Raw genomic sequence first — 21,702 nt, 5'->3', positions numbered from 1 at the left:
TAGCAGAGAGGTGTGGACAAGGAACCTGGAAGGCTGGTCAACCTTGAAGCTCTGAAAGGTCAGAGCCAAGCACCCACTGTCTAGTTGAGACAAAGAGAGCTGAAGCAACTTCCACACTTTAGTCTTATGTAAATCCTTACTGATGGGCTATCATTGGAATTGCGAGCCTAAGGGCTATGGGTGTATCCCAAAACCTGAATAAAAGGGATCTAAAGGCCCGAGCAAAGGGGAGTTCTTCCTCTTAAGCTGGGCTCCTGCCTGGCCCCCAATATTTCCAAATTAATATTTTCTAGTCTCTTTCATTTGCGTGCGGCCTTCTCCACAGCCCGAACCCTGAACCTGAAATCTGAACCACGCGGGACGTGGGGGGGAACACTCACACTCAGCATCATTATTTTCATCACCATTTTTGCCACTAATTTATGTACAGTTCTGTGCCTGGAACCTGTGGGCATTTAATAATTGTTAGTAACTTACTGAACTTACTGTTTTTATATTTTAAGTAGTTGTTGATTCTATTTTAAAAAATAAGTTTTTATTGATTTCAGAGAGGAAAGGTGGGGGAGAGATATAAACATCAATGATGAGACAGAATCATCACTCTGATGCCTCCTGCAGACCCCCTACTGGAGATCTAGCCCACAACCTGGCATGCACCCTGACTGGGAATCAAACCTCATTCCTGGGTCCACACTCAACCAATGAATCAGATTGGCTGGGCTGAACTTATTGCTTTTATATTGTTACTAGAGGCCCAAAACACGAAATTCGTGCACTTGAGGGGCGGTCCCTTACCCTGACCTGTGCCCTCTGGCAGTTCCAGAGCCCTTGGGGGATATCCAACTGCCAGCTTAGGCCTGCTCTCCACAGAGGCAGGAGAGATTCCTGCCACTGCCACTGCCCTCACCTGCCTTGAGCCCAGGACTGACCACCAGGGGGAAGCTCCAACATTGAGCGTCTGCCCTCTGGTGCTCAGTGCACATCATGGCGACTGATTGTTCCGCCATTAGGTTGATTTGCACATTAGCCTTTTATTATATAGGATTTATGTCCCCATTGAATTGCACAGGCCTTGTACCTAGTAGGTGCTCAAAAAATCCAATGAATGCATTGGAAACAGAGTGCTCAGATTTCCATCCTGGCTCCACCACAGTGTAATCTGGGCAAGTTATTTAACTTCTTTATGCTGTCTCTCTGTCTATTAAAAGGGTATAATAAGTAAGAGTCTCTAACTCATTAGGTTGTTGTGAGGGTTAAATGAGCCAGCACACCCAGTATCTAGTCAGGGTTGTCACAGATGGTGCCACAGTGCCTCCTGCTGCCCACATAGTGTAAGTGCAACACACATACCAACGACTCTGGAAGATTCCCCTTCACCAGCCTTCCAGTGCTCACACGCAGATCCCATGACCTCCTGTCCTCCTCACCTGCCCTCGGATCGGGTCCGGGCTGCTCACCACAGCTGACTCAGCCACCGCAGGATGCTCTGCCAGGGCGTTCTCCACCTCTGCCGGCCCAATGCGGTACCTACGGGACCAATGGTTCCTGCTCTGCTTCTGAGCAGATGCCAGGGAAGGAGTGACCCAGGCCCTTCAATCTCATGTGTGGGAGTCACACTTCCCTGGGTACAGAGGGCAACCTTCACGGGAGCCAGAGGACTGTGAAAAGGCTCTGTGTGGACCAGGATGTGAAGACCTGGGCATTGCAAGCTCAGATGCTCCCAGGGCCTCCCCTCACTGCCTCTGGTGAGCGGTGGGGTGGGAGGCTGTCCTCCAGGGCTGTGGGCAGGAACTGTCCAGCAGGACTCTTACTGTAGTCTTGGGAGCCTCAAACTTTGTCTTAAACCTTTAGGGAAATTCTGTCTCACTACATCAGCATCTCATGTAGAAATTTAAAAAGTAAAACAAACTTAATTTCCCTGATGCATCCAAGGGAAGTTGTTACTTGTGTCACTTTTTCTCCCTACATCACCTAAGCGGTAGGGACAGCAGATCGGGAGCCACACTACCTCGGTTCAAATCTGGGCCTCTCCCTGCACTATCTTGGAAACTTTCAGCAACTTAGTTCACTGGTCAGTGACTCAGTGTTCTCATCTGTAAAACAGGCACAATAATGGCATCTACTGGGTGAAGCAAAGCAAGGAGGAGTGTACTTTCACACAGTAAGTACTCGATGAGCTTAGCTGCTATTGCTGTTGTTCTGTGACATGTGTCCCATTGGAGGAACACAGAGAATAATTTCCCCCAACCAATGGGGACAAATGGGGGCTCAAACAAGGTCTCCCTTCCCAATCCTATATCCCCTTTAAATTGCACGATGTCTCCTGTGGTTGCAATTCCAGGCCTTCTTGAACTTTATTTTGATCTTGGGGGAGATGCACAGATACCCCAGGCCAGGTCCCTGTAGAAATGGCTGCATTCAGGAACAGGCTGCGGGTCCCATCCCCAATGCACTGAGGAATGGTGCAGCAAGCTAGAGCCTGCCAGGCCCAGGTCAGCCACACCTACCCAGAGGCGTTGATGATGTCATCGTCCCTCCCCAGGAACCAGATGTAGCCCTCTTCGTCAATAGTTGCTTTGTCCCCAGTGTTGTAAAAGTCCCCGCACTCCACTTTGGCTGTCTTCACGGGGTCATTCTGCAGAGAGAACGGCACTCTTCTTGAAGGCAGTGAGATTAGAGATGTTGAGCTGCAACCTGGGGCTCAGATCTGGGTTTGAATCCTGCTTCTCACTCCATCAGGCACCTGTGCAACTTTTTTAACCTCTCTAAGGTTATCTGCTTTACATGAAAACACTCAATGCATGCTACTGGTCAATTAATGTACAAAATACACTGACAATTGAGATTAATATAACACAGTGGCTGAACAGATGGAAGGTGACAATAAACTTTTGCTAAATAAATTTTCTTCCCCGAGTACTATCTCATCTTATCCTCAAAGAAAGCTTGTGGCCCTGGCAAGTGTGGCTCAATTGGTTGAGTGTCATCCCACGCCAGTTCACTTCCTGGTCAGGGCACATGCCCAGGTTGCAGGCTCAATCCCCAGTAGGGGGCGTGCAGGAGCCAGCTGGTCAATGTTTGACGAAATAATGGCAGAAAACTTCTCTAACCTGGTGGAGGAAAAAGTCACACAAGTTCAGAAGGCACAGAGAACTCCAAGCAAGAAGAACCCAAACAGGCCCATGCCCCGACACATCATCATGAAAATGCCAAAAATTAAAGATTAAGGGAGAATCTTAAAGGCAACAAGAGGAAAGCAAACTGTTACCTACAAAGGAGCTCCCATTAGGCTGACACCTGATTTCTCATCAGAAACTCTATAGGCCAGAAGGGAATAAATAGCATGGAGTACTCAAGGTAATGGAAAGCAAGGATCTGAGACCAAGATCACTGTATCCAGCAAGGCTATCATTCAAAATAGACAGTCAAATAAAGAGCTTCCCAGACAAGAAAAAAAGGCCAAAGGAGTACATCACCACCAAGCCAGCATTACCAGAAATGCTATAGGGACTGCTGTAATGAGAAGGAGAAACAGAGAGAGAAACCTACACATACAGAATTAAAATGGCAATAAATAAGTACCTATCAATAATAACCCTAAATGTAAATGAAATACATGGTCCAATCTAAAGGCATAGGATAGCTGAATGGATACAAAAACATGAGCCAACTATATGCTGTCTATAAGAGACCCTCCTCAGAACAAAAGACATGCACACGATCAGAGTGAAGGAATGGAAAAAAAGTTTTCCATGCAAATAGAAAGGAAAAAAAATAGCTGGAGTAGCAATACTCATATCCAACAAAATAGACTTCAAAGTGAAGGCCATCACAAAAGACAACAAAGATCACTTCAGTATATAATGCAAAAGGGATGGATCCAAAAAGGGGATAGAACCCTGGTAAACATATATACACCCAATACAGGAGCACTTAAATATATTTTAAAAACTGCTAGACTTTAACTGCTAGAGGAGAGATTGACAACAATACATTCATAGCAGGGGACTTTAACACCCTGCTGACTTCACTGGATAGATCTTCCAGACAAAACATGACAAAGATACAGTGACTCTAAAGAACACACTGGATCAGATGGATGTAATTGACATTTATAGAAATTTCACCCCAAAGCAGCAGAATATAGTACATTGTTCTCAAGTGCACATGGATCATTCACAAAGATAGACCACATGTTAGGACACCAAACAAGTCTCTACAAGTTCAAGAAGATCAAAATCCTATCAAGCTACTCTTCATATCACAGTGGAATGAAATTAGAAATCAACTACAGTGAAAACACCCCAAACATTCAAACACATGGAGGATAAGTAGCATGTTATTAAACAAAAAATGGGTTACCAATGACTTCAAGAAAAAAATTTAAAAACCTTCCTGGAAACAAATGAATATGAACACACAACAACACAAAATCTCGGAGATACAGCAAAAGCAGTCCTGAGAGGGAAGTTCATAGCACAACAGACCTACCTCAAAAACAAGAAAAATTAACAATAAACTATTTAACCCTTCAACTTAAAGAACTAGAAAGAGAACAAGAAAAGGACAGAGAAGGAGAAGGAAGGAAATAATAAAGATTGGAACAGAAATAAATGACATAGAGACTAAAAAATCAATACAAAAAATCAGTGAAACCAAGAGCTGGTTTAGCCAGCGGTTTTTACTGTTGGTAGATAGTATCACATGAAGAGCAGCGCCGCCTAGTGGCCAGAGTGATGACAACAGTGACACCTAAAGAGCCTCTGATGGCTGTTCTCTTGGAGAAAGGAGATGGAATCTGAGATCCATTTCAGGTGTGCCCAGCCTTCCATGGCCCATCTTGGAAGCTGAGAATTTCCTCTTAGTGGCCTCTACTACCCTGGGAGGGCTAGGCTTTATCTGGTCGGGAGTCTCAGCAGGTTTCCTTAGAGCCCATCACAGGTTTCTGTGATCCCTGGATTTCCCATTAGGCTCTGGGGCTGAAAGACATGGGTTTGAACTGTAGCTCTGCCATGTATGTGACACGGGGAAACACATGACCCCTATGGTCTGCAGGTGCTTTTCTCTGAGGAGTGGGGTAGAGAGGTCTCAGGAGGCTCAGAACAGTTACCAGGTTTGCGCATACCCCGTTGGTAAACTGGAGGTAGGATGTGAACCCAGCCGAAGCCTGCATTCTTAATCATCAGCCCCAAGTCCAATGATTCCGAAGCCCGGCTTCTCTACCGCCCCAGTGCCACATGGGTCAGGAGAGGAAAGGCTGTGAGCTTTGCGTGAACTAGACCTGGCTTCACTGAACTGGAGCACATAACGGAAGATGGGAGGAGTCTCAGGATGCACAATAGAGTCCCCTCGCTTTTCGATGCAGGGGTGCTCGGGCCAGGGAGCTGCAGGCGGGGTGCCCTCACCTCATACAACATGAAGAGGCCGATGGGCTTGGTGGGCTTGATCCTGATGCCAAGGTTGCCTTCAGTGTTGGGCGGCAGGATGTTGCCCTTGTCGTCGATGATCTGGAGCAAGAGGTCTGTGAGGCCCCCTGCAGGGCTCCCAGCCCTCCTGCCCCTCCCCTCTCCCCCAAAGCTCTGCCTGGCTTATGCGTGTGACACCAGAGGGGACCATGGGGAGGTCCCTGTCAGAAAACAGAATGAAGCTGTCACATCTTTGAAATCAGCAAGTCATGGGCGTGTTTGTTTCCTGGTGTGGACACCGCATGTGTCTTCAAGCTAGAAAACAGGGTCAGGACAAGCTAAGAGCCCGGAGGGTGGACAGAGCTGCCGGCGCGCCTCCAGGTCCTGTGCGCCACGGCTGTGTGCGCGGCCTCGGCGGGCACGGTGAGCTGCACTGATGCCCGCAATACTGACCCTCCCAGGAAACCAGAGGGGACCTAGGAGAGGAGGAGGGCCAACTCGGGCAGGGGGCGCGGCTCTTCTGCCGCCTGGTGTCACAGGGGGCTGATCCCAGCTGAGCCCTCAGTGCTCCCTGGCCACGCCTTTAGGACCAAACCTGCATGTCGAAGGGTGGGATGGCTTTCCCCATGGAACCGGGCTTGACCTGTGACCCCCGGGCAGTGCCGCAAGTCAATCCCTGTGCACAAAAGGAAGAGAAGACCAGTTGTCAAAGGCTCCAGGCGGATCACAGAGCAGCAAGAATGGTTCACGGCACCCCTGCTCCCAGGGCCATGGGGCGCTGCTCATAGAGCCTGTGGGGGAGCTGGAAGCTCTGCGTCCTGGGCTCAGGGCATTGACCCAGCTCTTCAGCAGACATTCACTGCGCCCGACATGGGACATGTGCTGGGCCAGTGCCGGCTGCCGGGGCCACAGGGTCCCGTGGGGGAGGCCAAGAAAGGAGCACAGGGCTGAGCTCGGGCTGTGGGGTGTGGTGGGTCGGGAGTGCCCACTGCGTGCCAGGCATGTGTCCATTTGACCAACACTTACTCAACACTGATCCTGACAGGAACCCTGCCTCATCTGCCCTCGGGGCTGCGCTGGAATCACTTAGGCTGTGCCTCTGCCACCACTCCCACCCCCATTTGTCCTCCTGGTGAACTACGCCTCCTTCCTGGTTCTCTGAAGCTCACATCTGTCCTAAAGCTCAGCCTGCACAGTCACACAGATGAGTTAATGCCCTGGGTCTGACCTGTCAAAGGGGCCGGGTGGGCACCCCCTCTTAGAGCCAGCAGGGCGGGAAGCTGCACAGGCTCCCACCAGTGAGCTCACCAGGCTCCTTAGGGCAACCAGCCCAGACTCAGGCCCCACGAGAAGTCCTGGGCAATCATCCTCTGGTGGCATTTCCCCCGCATTTCTGTTGTCGCCAACAGGCCTTATACTAACTTTTGGGGGTGTTTCCCTCCGTAGATAACAAGTGTCTGAACTTAGAGATGCCCCTTAGGCTCTGCACCCCTGACACCTGGCACACGACCCCCCACATAAGTGAGGACAGCGGGCTGGCCCTGGGGGATGTGCAGGCTGGGCATCGTCAGGGCTTGCACACTCCCTTCCACTCCCCTCGCCACCTCCCGCAGGGTCGGCATTCTATTCCCATTTTGGAGACAGGGAGGTCGAGCTTCTGGCAGGTTCCACGGTCTGCCTATGGGCTTGACGCTGCCATTGGCGATGCTGAGAGGAACTGAGACCGGAGCTCCTGGCAGAGGAAGGTCTGCCTCTCCAAGCTGCTGCTCACTCTTCAGGACGTGGCAATGCCCACAGGGGAGGGAGCTGGTTGCAAGAGCTTTGAGCATTGAGGCTCCCTGCGGCCAGGAGGAGTATCTGTGGCTCAAGCATTGGACGCCAAGGGGCGGGGTTACGGGTGTAGCGGGTGCTTCTCCTCGTCCAACAGTGAGCTGTGAGCCAAGCAAGGTCAGGCCTAGAGCCCTCACATTCCTCAGGCCTGGAAGCAGACCACTTCACTGACCAAAATAAAACATTTTTCTCAAAAACAACACACCGTCAGACAAACATGTGAATTAGGACCAAGAGAGCCCGCCCTACAGGTCCTGAGAGGGGTGACTCTGTGAGCTGACGGGATGGTGGGAGGCGGGCGAGTGGCTGTGTCAGCATCAGGGGGTTGAGGATGCTTCTGGAGAGAGGCAGCCCCTCCTCCTACCACTGAAGCCCTTGAGGGTCCAGACAGCACAGCAGGCTGCTCGGCCTGCCCACTGCGTGCTCACTGACACCCTTGGGGGTCACACTGTGTGTGTGTGTGTGTGTATGTGTGTGTGTGTGTGTATGTGTGTGTGTGTGATGGCCCTGCTCTCTCCTCTGCTCCTCTTCTTGCCCCACAATCACAGGTGTATGCTGCCCTCATACACACCCAGAGATGAGCTTTGGGGCCAGCTCCTACCTGGCCCTGTGGCTGCTGCTCTAGGGATGGAGGGTGACATGGGCAGCACTCACAGGCGGGGCCTCCGTGAGGTGAGGTAGGAGGTGACTCCATTGCCATCGCGCCTCCCGGCTCCCATGATCCCAGGGACGTAGCCCTGTCCTCAGACCCCTATGGAAGGTTTTGTCCAATAGCCGTCAGCACACTGGGGTCTTGACAAGTCGAAGACTGTGTGTGAATTCTCTCTCTCTGCAAACTGATTTGGGGCCAATCAGCATGGAACTCCAGAGCCGCCCTCTGCTGGCTGTGCACACAGTGGGGCCTATGCACACAGTGGGGCCTGTGCACACGCTCTGGCAGATTCAGCTCCTCTGCTGGGCTGGGTGGCCCTGCGGGGCCCATCCACCTACCGTTTCCGACTGCCCGTAGAGCTGGTGGAGCACAAGGCCCGTCTGTTCTCTCCACTTCTCTTGCTCCTCGGGCAGCAGGGCCTCCCCGCCGGTAGTGCAATGCTCCAGAGTGGGGAACCTGAGGCTTGGGGGAGACAAGGTGTCCACAGAGCTTCAGAGCAGGCCCTGGACCTCCTACTCAGGCCCAGGAGTGAGGAGCCCATCCACCTTTCTGCTTCCACACTTGCTTACTTGTTTTCCGGTTGGAGGTCACTCACTTCCGGTTAGACCTCATTCACTTCCGGTTGGACGTCATTTATTTCCGGGTGTCACTCCCTTTAAATTGTTCTTCATTGGGGGGTTGGGGGGTTGGTGATGAGGCTAATGGGTTCAGTTAGGGATCCAACTAAATTTGGACATTGGAACCTCCTCTGAGGGAAGTTTCTATGTGGAAAGAGCGATGTTTTATAAACCGTGACGGGGTGAAGGCTAGGACTCCGGAGACACGCTGGGGGTTATCGGACTGCACTTCCTGCCTCGGGGGAGATGGGTTATGTGAACTGAAGGGCTTTGTGTTCCCGAGTGGAGAATGCAAGTTAGGGGTTGTCAGTGAATTGCTCTGGTCATCAAGGAAGATTGGGCTGGGTGTTGGAAAACAGGACAGGGGTCACAGGTAGCAGCCCTTTAAGAAGGAATTTTGGGCTGAAACCGGTTTGGCTCAGTGGATAGAGCGTCGGCCTGCGGACTGAAAGGTCCCAGGTTCGATTCCGGTCAAGGGCATGTACCTTGGTTGCGGGCACATCCCCAGTAGGGGGTGTGCAGGAGGCAACTGGTCGATGTTTCTCTCTCATTGATGTTTCTAACTTTCTATCCCTCTCTCTTCCTCACTGTAATAAATCAATAAAATATTTTTTTTAAAAAAGAAGGAATTTTGGAGAGAACAGATAATCTGCTGTGAGCCTGCAGCAGTTATATCCTGTACTAGGCACTCCATTTGCTGTACATTATTTCTCCTCCATTTCCCCCAGGAAAATTCCCAGAAATAATACAAAAACAATCACACAATCATAATGGACTCCCTAATGGAAATGAGAAGTGACTGAGGTCTGAGCATCATCAGCAGGCTGAGCCGAACCAATTCTTGGAGATGAGGGTAGTGGCAGACCTCTGGCTCCCATTCCACCCACCCCACCCCAACCGTCACCTCTCCTGGTACACAGAGTCAGGAGTGGTGGACAAGGGGGCTGGTTTAATTACGGGTGTCTTCCTCATTTGTCTGAAGTTTTCCCCAAAGTAGGTAAAATTAGCAGAGTCTCCAGTGGAGTCATTAGTGATGCCCTGATTGGATTTTTACTGGGTTTGGATCAATTTCATCATTGGAGGAATGTTGCAAAAAGTGGCTGTCATATGAGCTTTGAAATTCAGGTAGAGACAGACTCCAAGGGCATGCTGGGATGGAGGCTTCATGAATAAAAGCAAGTTGTATTTCAGAGATAGCTTCATAAGATAGTTGTTCAACTCCTTGACATTTTAACTCTGTGTCTAAAAGTTATTTGGTCTGATTTTTGAAGCAGCCATTTCCATTTTAAAGTCTCGAAAATGTATATAACTGCCCTTAGGTTCAAAGACAAGATTAGCTCAAAATTAATCTACAAACACGGGGAAATATAAAAATAAACTTATAGCAAAATACACTACATCCATCAGGTCGGTAAAAATTAAAGACTCTGACAAGAAAAAATGTTGCCAAAGATGTGGAACAAGGGAACCCTGCCTCCCTGCTAGTGGGCGCACATGGCGATTGGATACTTTGGAAAATAGGGGTTAGGATGCGGTGTCAGTGTGACTCAGCAATTTCTCCTGAAAGACCCCACATAGTGAGTGCTTATGTGCACAGGGTGAATGTGCAAGAACAGTGCTAGTCATCGATAGCCCTCAAATTACACCACCCAAATGTCCATTAGTGGTAGAACAGATGTAAAAATGTGGACTTTTATAAAATGGGATATTATATGGCAATAAAAGTTAGCTACAGCAATATGATGCAACATGGGCACATCTTAGAAATATGATTAAGTAAAAAGAAGCCAGACATTACAGAATGATATGATTACAAATCTCACAAGCAAGTAAAATAGACTGATGGGTTTCAGAATATTTCCTTAGGAGGAAAACTACAAGGGGGAAAATAGAAAAAAAAAACACACAAATGAGTGAACACCATAAAAGTCAAGATAGTGAGTTCCTCTCGGGGAGTTGGAGAGGTCTGAGTAGATCACTGGGGCTGGCAATGTTCTCTTATTGTGAATTGAGTGAGTGGTTACATACTGGTTTAATTTTTTTAATCTACAAATTTATGTCTTATGTATTTTTCTGTGTGTTTGTTATTTCACAATAAAAAAGTTTTAAAAAGGAAAAAAGAACACAATGATGCAAGGTTCACTGTTTCATTTGGATCTTAGTCCTGCTTAATAAACAAATTCGCCTGGCTGGTAATTATCACTACCAACATTTCACACACACACACACACACACACACACACACACACACACACACTATCTCTCAATGCCCTCAAAGAACCAGGGTTGAAACAGTCAGACCATGACCATCCTTGGCTGGTTATTGAAAGAAACAGCCAGGGGAGAGGCTGACAATGTTGAGCACAGTCAGCTGGGAAGCAGAGGCCTGTTTGCTTCACCAGGAAGCTCCAGTTTCACACCCAAGAAATGGCAGCATAGCCCCCGCAAGGGAATTAACACCTCACTCTCCCCTGTGGTCCAGGATTGTGTGTAGGAGTGGGCATGGGGGAGATCAGGAACTGCCCAGTAAAGTCAAAATGGCACAGGGGGAGGTGTTGGACCACAGAGGATGTCAGTCTAACCTGGGAAAAGATCGTTGACTAGGGGTGGACCCATGCATGCCCCTGGAATCTTGGGAAGTTAACTGGTTGTTTTGAAAAAGCTCCTGGTTGAGACCCAGGGGGTAATGCTGGCTCTCTCTCTTGCCTGGGACCCCACTGGCCCAATTTGTTCCTGTCCCTCCCGCCCAGGAGCAAAGGACCATGCAGGTCTACAGTCACCTGGGCCTGGGGGGTGACTTCCAGGCCCGAAGGCTCATGAAGCAAAAACTCGGGGCATTGGCCTCTGCGTTGGCCTGTTGAAGACGAGATTGGACTTTTTCCAGGGCAGGGCCGAGAGATGGGCATTGGGAAGCCCAGAGGAGATCCATTGATGTTACGTAACAAATAAACCACATTGAACACATCGCAATCTCCCGTGCGTGGATCCTTGGGATTCTTTCCTCCGAACCCTGTAGAAGAGCCTGTTTCCCACCGACACCAAGACCCCAGTGAAACAGACTCCTTAAAATCCTACCCAAAGATTGTGATTACAACAAGCCACTTCTACATACCTGCTAAAATTCTCCTGCAGAATCATTCGAAATACAGAGGGTGCAGTAAGGCACTGGGTGATGGGGTATTTAAAGAGTGTCTACAAGGTGAACAGAGAAAAATTTTATATTTATAGTTAAGATGAAAAATAGTGGCCAACAACAACAACAACAAAATACTGGCAATTATTACCATTTTTTTCTGATCTCCCTTCTAAGAGAGCCCATTTATTCATTTGTTAATTCTTTCAGTATCTGTATATTGAACATGAATGTGTTTATGGAGTGAGGGAGTAGAGCTGATGAAAAGTGAGAGACTGATAATATAGAAGAAAGGGTATAATGGATTAAAGATGAGTAGTGAGGGGCTCCAATGGGAGGGCCTGGAGAAGAACAGGCCCCACAGTGGTGAGGGGAGGGGCCTGGGCTTGAGAGGTGGAGAGGCAGGTCTGCGAAGGAAAGCCAGGGTGCAGTGAGTGCAGACACAAACAGCATGTTCAGGTGCAGGGAAGTCATCTGAAAGGGTTTATGGAGGCAACTTCAATCATCACCATGATGTACGCGTAACCATAACAGCAACTGCTGCCAGTTCCTGAGTGTTTTCAGGTGCAGGCCTGAGGGCTAAGCACTTTACACACTTTGCCTCTATCATCTCAATATTCCCAACAACCTTATGAGATTGAAATTATTAAAAGTCCCATCTGACCGGTGAGGAGACTGAGCTCAGAGAGGTAAGGTTACCACTAACAAATTTAAAGGTGTGAAAAGTAACTGGAACCAACATATTCCAAGGGCTCTGTTTTTAAACACTTCAATCAGTTCACACACACACACCAGCCACCTGGCCCTGGAGGAGCCAGGAGACCTGAGATTGTGCTGGTTGCTTTAATTTCTCAAAATGTGTATTCTGGGTGGTTCACTGACTGATTCAGCGCCTCACATTTTCAGACACCCAGAGCCCAGGTTACATCACCCTAATGGGCTGCTTTGTTCTATACACTGTTCTCCGCAGGGACCAGCTTTTGAGCCTGAAACATGAGTTTCTCCTGGAGTTTGTTGACACTGACACATTAGTCCTCTTACCTCTACAATGACCTTAGGGTCAAACTGGGGCAGATGATGGATGAAGACTGTAGACCCTGCTGTCCATGGTTCAAACAGGGTCCCCACTGCAGCCATAATCCAGCCTGGATCTGACATGCACCAGAGGACATCAGAGGTCTTCAGCTGCAGTACTTTCCTGCTAACTCCAAAATACAGTGGCCTCAGATTTGTAACCACAGGAGGATGTGACCAAGGGCTGGGGAATCTGGTTCTGAGACAGCGAGCCACCCCTCTCACTCTGAATTCATGTGGTTAGTGTGGGGCTCCAGACTCACTCCCACCCCAGACCCAAAGACACGCCAATCAGATTTCCTGGTCACATGCCACTTCAACTGGTTCAATCATAATGACCCTTAAGGCTGGGAAAACTGCGATGAAGTCTGTTGCTCTTTTTCTGCATTCAGATCTGTTACTGGTAGAGTTTTGGGCAATGCTGGCAGCCATCAGGGATAATGAGGGAGGGGCCTTTCTGAGAACAGCATCAAAACATAACAGAAAGCCCTAACCGGTTTAGCTCAGGGGATAGTGTTGGCCTGCGGACTCAAGGGTCGCAGGTTCAATTCTGGTCAAGGGCACGTACTTTGGTTGCAGGCACATCCCCAGTAGGGGGTGTGCAGGAGGCAGCTGATTGATGTTTCTCCCTCATCGATGTTTCTAACTCTCTCTCCCTCTCCCTTCCTCTCTGTAAAAAATCAATAAAATATATATATTTTTAAAAAACATAACAGAAACAGCTCTACCCGGTTTGACTCAGTGGTTAGAACATTGGCCCACAGTCTGAAGGGTCTCGAGTTCGATTCTGGTCAAGGGCATCTACCTCAGTTGCAGGCAGCCCTGATTGGGGTGTGTGTGGGAGGCAACCAATTGATGTGACTCTCTTACATCAAGGTTTCTCTCTCTGTGTCTCTTCCCCTCCCACAATCTCTAAAAATCAATGAAAAACAAATACCCTCATGTGAAGATTAACTAAAAAATAATAATTTAACAAAACGGGGTGAGGTGGGTTAGAAGGGGGAATGGAGAAATAAGGGGCCATATGTAATACTTTGAACAATAAAGATTTTATTTTTAAAAACACACACACACACACAACAGAAACAGCTGGTAGATGGAGAGACAGAAAATTGAATCCAGTGGCTACTCAGCTAGGTCTGAAGCATTTCTCCACCTACTCTTACTGTTTCTGAGGGACCTCTGTGTGCTGAACTCCTTGAGAAAAACTCAACTCGCCCATTACCAAGCTATGGCTTTGAAGAGCTCTTCTGTTAGTAGGGAGGGGCCTGGAGAACTATTCACACTCCCTCTTCCCATCTCTTAGGGCTGTGGCACACCCACAGGAAATGACAAGTTAGGGACCTCTGTTCTGAGCTTCAGACCCAACTGCCCACTGGGCATCTCAAACCCAGAGCATCCTAATCTCTCGTGCCTCCCTGGACTAATTCTTCTCCAGTGCTCTCTGTGTTTCAGTGAATGTCATTACTGTCCAAGCTCAAAACCTGGGAGTCCACCTTGACTCTCCAGCCCCGCCCACCTCCCACATCTAGCCAGCACCCCCTTCCATTCTAAAACCTGGGAGTCCACCTTAATTCTACAGCCTTTCTGACCTCCCACATCTAGCCAGCACACCCTCCCATTCTATCTCCTAAAATCTCAGACTTCTTAACTTCCTCCATGTCCCCAGCACCTTGTCCAAGCCACCACCATCTTGCACCTAAATTATTCTAAGACCCCCTAACAGGTCTTTCTAAATCTATTCTTTTTCCCAGCCATTCTCCATGCTGCAGCCACAGTGATCTTTTCAAAATACAAGTTTGATTAGGTCTCTCCCTTGTTCACAACCTTTCAATAACGCCCACTGTTTTCCCAATAAGCTCAATCTCTACACCAAAGTCCCCATGACCCTGTGTGCTCTGGGCCCCATTCACTTTCTCAGCTGCTCCCATCTGTGCCTCCCCGACACCCTGAGCAGCAGCTCCACTCAAATCTCTATAGTTCTATGAGTGCTACTTTTTAACAATATTTTTTTATTGATTTCAGAGAGGAAGGGACAGTGAAAGAGAGATAGAAACATCAATGGTGAAGAGAATCATTGATTGACTGCCTCCTGCATGCCCCACACCAGGATGGAGTCCGAAAGCTGGGCATGTGCCCTGACCTGGCATTGAGCCAAGTTCATAGGTCGATGCTCAATCACTGAGCCACACCAGCTGGGCTATGAATGCTACCTTTTATATCTTTGTGCCTTTGTTTGTGTTATTCTGACTACACATAAACTCTCCCCTTCTTTCCATCCCCATTCCTCCAGGGTTTTGCTGATCAAGTGATATCATTAGCACAGATGCCCAGTGTCCACAAGACACCTCTCTGCCCCTGGTCTCCTTAATAAGGTACAAAACACATAGAACTTTGCCGGGGCTGGACCAGCAGACCCTGAGAGATGGATGAACAGATTTCTTTGACACACTTTTCTGTGAAAGAGAAGGCTAAGGGGCTTGTTTGGCTTTAGGAACCAAAACAGCCCCGAATGCCTGAACTGTTAGCCTCTTATTGTAACAACTAAATTTGAACTAAATTTAACCTCTAGATACAATCAGCAGGGTAAATATCCTGAGAAAGCACATGCTTCTTCAAGGTCGGGTCTTAAAGACTAAACATAGATAGTCCAGCAAAACACCGAGGGGATCAGACTTGTTTGGAAAAGTCAAGGTAGGGGCTTCCGCCTTTGGCAAGGTCCCCCAGAGGCCACTGACCCTTTGGAAAATCCTCCTTACAGACTTTCCAACCAAGTTCCTTACTTCCCCACAGAACTTGGTCTGGTCTGCATATTACTAGTTGGGGAGGAGGAAGTAGGAGGGAAAAGATGTTTGGTTTAAAATTGATTACATGGATAACCCAAGGCTATGTCTTCAGCCTCTACAATTATTTATTTTAGGTTAAAGGCAGTTGCTTGGTTCCAGGTATTACTTCCCCCTAATGGCTCATGATTGGGAAACTCCACCTCCATATCTGTACAGACCACATAGCTAGAACTTTCTGTCCTCCTCCCAACAAACCTGGAACCAGTGACAAAGACACATGGCTTGTCATTTGTGCAGCTTGCAGAATGCCTGCTGCCTCCACCCATGTCCCCTCCACACCTGTGAAGGTGCTCAGGCAGGACCCCCTTGTCATTGAGAGGCTTCTGTCAACACACACTTAGAAGTCCAGACCTTCGCCTCTGAGACCCTCAGTGGTCTGAACCAAAGAGAGCAGAAGGGAGAAGCAGGATGGACTCGGTTCTACTTAGAACACCTTTCACAACACACACACACACACACACACCTTGCCCCAGAGTGTGACCCAGCCTCTAATTTGGTGCCCTCTTTCCTACCATGAAGGGAAGGAGTGTCGCAAGGAAAGTCCATGGCTGTGTTTTGCCATCTTGGGGAAGCCGGTGGTGCCACTGGTGAAGAAGATGACCATTGGGTCCGTGGTCTTTGACTTAATGCAGGTGTGATCTGGGGATGCTGATCTACAAAGGGATTGAACAGAAAAGGAGAGAAGTCAAGTCTCCTGGCTCCACCCTCAGGGTAAGCCAAAGAAACAACAGGAGGCTCAAAGGCAGAAACATGGTTTAATTGTATAGATTTTAGAGAGAGGAAGGGAGAGAGAGAGAGAGAGAGAGAGAGAGAGAGAGAGAGAGAGAGAGAGAAACGTGGATTTGCTGTTCCGCTTATTTATGCATTCATTGGTTGATTCTTGTATGTGCCCTGACCAAGGAGCAAACCCACAACCTTGGGACTCTATCCAACTGAGCTACCTGGCCAGTGTAGAAACTGGGGTTTTGCAACACTGGAAGGAACACTGGTCTCCAGGTCTGAAGCATCAAACAGAGTTTATGGGTGACTTAAGTAAGAGCACTGACATTTCTTCATTTAAAAAATAGGGAAAACACAGCGGAGAATTTTATAATTTAACAAACCTTGAAATAGAACTTATTGTTTCCGAAAATGCTCTACTAGTAAATGACTTACAAATAAGAACTCATTCAATCTTCAGAGCAATCCTAAGAGGTGACTATGCCCAACCTGTCATGCTCCCTTTGTGGATGAGGAAACTGAGGCTCAGAGAGGTTAGGTAACTTGCCTGAAGGCATACAGCCATTTGCAGAGCCAGGGTCCAAACCCGATGTGATGCATAGACTGTCCTCTTACTCACACTGCTAAGCTTGCTTTCATAAAAACTAACTTTACAGGAATTTCACTCCATAACCTTGGTGATAAGTGGGGGAGGGGGAAGGAGCAGAGAAATCGAGGGAGAGTGAGAGTGAAAGAAGGAAGAATCAGTGGGCCTTGATTCCTGGGAGCTTCTACACTCAGTCTCCGGGCCTGGCCTGCGATGATTGGGTTTGTGAGCTTCCTGTGTTGATCAAATAATCTGCAGATCATCCAAATGCTGGAGGGAACACTGGCTCTTGCTGAGAAATGGAACAGTCCTGACTCTGGGCAATTTAAGGGATTTTTCAACAGTACTATTTTTTTAAATATGTTCTATTGATTTCTGAGAGGAAGGGAGAAGTAGAGATAGGTGGAAACATCAATGATGAGAGAGAATCATTGATTGGCTGCCTCCTGCATGCCCCCTACCTTGGATCGAGCCTGCAACCTAGCCATGTGCCCTGACTAGGAATGGAACCTCGACCTCCTGCTTCATAGGTCGACGCTCAACCACTGACCCAGGAGGGCAACAGTATTATTTATTTAAGTTTTTATTTTTTGTTGTTTAACTCTCTGACTTTACTTGTTTATTCAAATTATAAAAGGAAGTTTATCTACAAGCCACAGAGGTAGTAGAGGTGAGCCAGCGGGCCTGCATTGGTTCAGGAAACAAGGTCAAGCAGAAGAAGGGCCCTTGGCATTGAGGAGAGAGAAGCAAAGGTAGCGCAGGGTGAGGTGAGGGCGTGCTCCCTGTAGGGCGAGCCCCAACTCTGGACTTTAGAGTCCTCCACAAGGTGTGATGTCACTGTGTTTGCCTTTGGGGGTTGAATAACATTTTACTTTTAAAACAGAGGGGTTATTTCAAGAAAACTAACCCAGTGCAACTTATAGATTATAAACCAGTGTTACCTCAGAAAAATAAAAGAGACAAAGAAAAGACACCCAGCAAGGTTTGAGCTGCGGGTGGAACAGGGGCTCTGTGAACTAAGCTCCCAGCTGATCTGATCATAAATCCCTGCCTGGGCAGGGCATGGCGGGAGGCAGGCCCCTGACACAGAGCTTCTCTGGTGAAAGGGTTATCTTTGCCTTAAGCAAGCCTGTCCATTGCACTTGTGCATCTAGGTTAACACGCCCTTGAAATACGGAAAGTAATATCCCTTGAAGGGGGTGTGACCCCTCAAGAGAGCAGAGAATCTTAACTATCCTGTGATCCCATCCCCACCTGGTGGCTTTCTCCCACCTTAGTCTTTCTTGTGTCCCCTCCTGAGTTTCAAATGCATGAGAGAAGCTACAAAACTCTTTTCCTCCGGAGCATTTGAGGTCTTGCTCCCCAGCACATGTTGTCAGTTTGGCTCAAACAAACTCAACAAACTTTCCTGCAGGTCTGGGCGTTTCTTAGGTGGACAGTGTAAAAAACGCCTGAAGGCTCACAGAATTAAAGGATTGGAGGTGGAGGGTCTCTCTGACATTGCCCTAACTTTCTAAGGGCACCCACACTCTGGGAGATGTTTGCCCCCAAAACCCTCTGCCAGTCACAGCCTCATTTTTACTTCCAGTCTCAACTTTCACCTTAAAAATCCATTTTAACCTCTCATTCAACTTATTCACATATATATATTTATTTATATGTGAATAGTGTTTTAGACTCCCACCTACAAGAAGCTTGAAACACAGTAATCCTCTGATGGTACACCTGCATTCACATCCCAGGGGTGATCACACTTTAGGGAGAGAAACATAGAAGTGCAATGTCCTGATATTACAGATGAAGCAACCTTGGCTAAGAGAGGGAAGGAAGTAGCCCAGGGTCACACAGCAGGTCAGGGACATAGCTCAGAAGTGATTTCTGGAGCCAGGCCTGGTGAGCTTCCTACCACCCGCTGTCTGTCTACAGCGCTTGGGTGTGCATGGCCTTCTCCCACCGTTCCTCAGAGAGCACCTCCATCACACCCGAAACTCACTTAATCAGAGATCGGAAGTCCAGCCACCCCTCACGGCTGTGGTCAGACACCAGGAGCTTGGTTTTCAGAGCAGGACACTTAGAAGCCACAGAGTCCACCTCCGGGGCAAGGGCATCTGTGGTCACGATGCTCTTGGCGTTAGACTCCTTCAGTCGGTAGAGAATGTCCTTGGTCTTCATCTGGGTTGTCCCTGGCATGAAGATAATCCCTGGGGATGAGAAAGAAATTGTTTCATTTCCTCTTTCACAACCATGAGTTTCAGGCCTGGCTGATCTGCATACAAATCCTTTAACCTCTTGCTACACAAAGACCCGCAGTGTCAGCACCACCAAGCCTCACCCAAACCTACTGAATCAGAGCCTGCATTTTAAAATTTTGTCTAAAATACATTTTCATTTATTTCAGAGAGGAAGGGAGCGGGAGGGAGAGATAGAAACATCAGTGATGAGAGAGAATCATTGATTGGCTGCCTCCTGCACACCTCCACGCTGGGGACATAGTCTGCAACCCAGGCATGTGCCCAACTGGGAATTGAACCATGACCTCCTGCTTCATAGGTCAATGTTCAACCACTGAGCCAAGGCGGCAGGGCCAGAACCCACCTTTTAACAGGACCTCCAAGTGATTCCCATGCACATTAACATTTGAAAGGCTTGCCCTAAACCTTTCTACTCTAGATGGGTGCAGCCAGCAGACAGGTGGATCCTACTTTGCAAGAGTTTACATGGGACCTGGACAGCGTCTCTGACATCAGGAATAGCTGTTTCCCAAATTAACCACATTGTCCCTGGAACTTTCCTAAATTCCCTCCCTTCCATCAGCTGTCACCAACAATTAGTTCAAGTATTTGTGTGCACTTATTGGATTCTAATCTCCCCACCAGATGCCTTACCCAGGAACTTTCATATTATAATCTGTGTAAATTCCACAGAGCATTGGTTTTCTCCCCACATTTACTCTTGTTAGGACTAGAAAGCAATAAAATCCTTGACAGCCATTTGTAAGCTTCCTGCCACAGGACAACAAAGACCAGGAAATGCTTGCTGGACACCAGGAATCAGACCACATAAGGGAGTGAAATTGTCCTGAAGACACCCGATGGCACACCTGCATTCCATCTCCATTCCATCCCCAGCAGCTCAGCCCCCAAACCCACTGACGACAATAGATTCCCACTGTGACAGCATAGAAGGATGAAACTCCTGCTCCTGGGCGCACCATCATCCCCTTGGCTCGGCGCTGTGCAGCCCTTCCCTTTGGGAATCCCACCCCCCATCCCGTTTTCCTTAAATAAACTCAATTTTCTTTAATCACTCCTGAGATGGCCATTTAGCCTGCCTGCCCACCATGTTCACCTTCACTTCTCTTCACTAACACCTGTGTTCTCTCTCCAGAAAACTCCACGCTCCTCATTCTGACACTGAAGTCGCTGCCCATGCTCCACCTTTCGCTTCCACCTCTATTCTCTATTTCAAAATGGCCATTCACATAGGCAACTCCTGACTGTAAGCCTTTGCATGTGCCGAGCCTGTTCTTGGAATTCCCTTTCTCTGCTTCTACTCCTCTTTAGTTATGCTTTTCCCAGAGGGCTCAGCTCACGTCTTGGGTTTCTCATGGGTCATCTCTTAGCTCTACAGGTCACATGGTTTCTTTATGCTCCCTCTGCTGTTGCTATTAACGTTTGATTCCATAGGAACTAGATGGGTTGATCAACTATTTTAAGAGAAAATATATAAGCAAAAGCATGAACAGACTGTTGTGTGAACATGTGATTCAACTGATTTTTAAAAATCTATGAGTTCCATTCTGATTCTAAATTAGATAACTAGATAGGTAGGTAGGTAGGTAGGTAGGTAAGTAGATAGATAGATAGATAGATAGATAGATAGATAGATAGATAAGCAATTAAAAGGGAAATGAAGCCCTGTCTAGTTTGGCTCAGTGGATAGAGCATCGGCCTGCAACTGAAGGGTCCCAGGTTCAATTCCAGTCAAGGGCATGTACCTTGGTTGTGGGCACATCCCCAGTAGTAGGTGTGCAGGAGGCAGCTGATTGATGTTTCTCTCCCATTGATGTTTCTAACTCTCTATCCCTCTCCCTTCCTCTCTGTAAAAAATCAATAAAATATATTATTTTTAAAAGGGAAATGAAAATCTCTACAGAAAATGCTAATTAATGAATGTAGAGGGGGTGATATAAACAGAAAATCCTCATGTAAAACCACCATAATAATATTCAACTCAGTCAAGAATCACCAGTGGACACTCAAACCATGGGGTGAAAGTCAGTGGGAGCAGGATAGTCACTAGACTCATAAGTGTTGCCCCACAGACTTCTTACTGGTCAGGAAGAGAAAAGGTGCCTTGACACAGTTGACTACCACCCTTCTAACGAGATAAACAGTGTCACTGATGGAAGACAAAACAACTGCATAGGCCCCTCATGTGATGCACCGACAAAGACACAGCACTGTCCTCCCAGCACTGCTGCTAAGATGTTTTAAGATGAATATCATCATGAAGCAAGAGTCAGAAATACACATTTGGGTGCACCGCCTGCAATGCAACTGGCTTAGACACTTCAAAATGTCATTGCCACGCGGAAAAGGCTAGAGAACCCTTCTAGGCTAAAGGAGACGGAGAAGACATGACAACTAAATGCAATGCATGATCCTCAATTGGATTTTGGACTTAAAGAAAGAAGTGGCTGTCAAGGACATTATTAAGGCAATTGGGGAATGTGGACTGTGGATAGCTATCAGGTAACATATATTGTACCAATGTCAGACTTCTTGTTTGGTAAGCCTGCGGTGGTGATGTGAAGGAAATGTCTGGGATCCAGGGTTT

At 47.9% G+C, this 21,702-nt stretch overlaps 1 protein-coding gene across 6 annotated transcripts in view; it reads right to left on the bottom strand.

The window, feature by feature from the left end:
* The window catches only part of LOC114229714 (acyl-coenzyme A synthetase ACSM1, mitochondrial-like), a 55,000-nt gene that overhangs the window by 12,433 nt on the left and 20,865 nt on the right, over positions 1 to 21,702 (bottom strand). For 4 of the 6 annotated variants that reach the window (XM_054714201.1, XM_054714202.1, XM_054714203.1 and 1 more), the window contains exons 4-12: positions 18,857 to 19,064; positions 16,070 to 16,210; positions 12,679 to 12,838; positions 11,617 to 11,696; positions 8,226 to 8,349; positions 6,001 to 6,081; positions 5,406 to 5,507; positions 2,508 to 2,635; positions 1,428 to 1,527 (exon numbers count right to left, since the gene is read on the bottom strand). In XM_054714201.1, the coding sequence (XP_054570176.1) occupies positions 1,428 to 1,527; positions 2,508 to 2,635; positions 5,406 to 5,507; positions 6,001 to 6,081; positions 8,226 to 8,349; positions 11,617 to 11,696; positions 12,679 to 12,838; positions 16,070 to 16,210; positions 18,857 to 19,064 (1,124 nt within the window). The remainder of the gene's footprint in view (positions 1 to 1,427; positions 1,528 to 2,507; positions 2,636 to 5,405; positions 5,508 to 6,000; positions 6,082 to 8,225; positions 8,350 to 11,616; positions 11,697 to 12,678; positions 12,839 to 16,069; positions 16,211 to 18,856; positions 19,065 to 21,702) is intronic. The other 2 variants (XM_054714205.1, XM_054714206.1) reach the window with 2 other exon arrangements.

Source organism: Eptesicus fuscus, chromosome 4, assembly GCF_027574615.1.
Source record: "Eptesicus fuscus isolate TK198812 chromosome 4, DD_ASM_mEF_20220401, whole genome shotgun sequence".
NCBI classification, from domain to species: domain Eukaryota; kingdom Metazoa; phylum Chordata; class Mammalia; order Chiroptera; family Vespertilionidae; genus Eptesicus; species Eptesicus fuscus.
The sequence above is the reverse complement of the archived record's forward strand: the minus strand, read 5'-3'. Positions and strand labels throughout refer to the sequence as shown.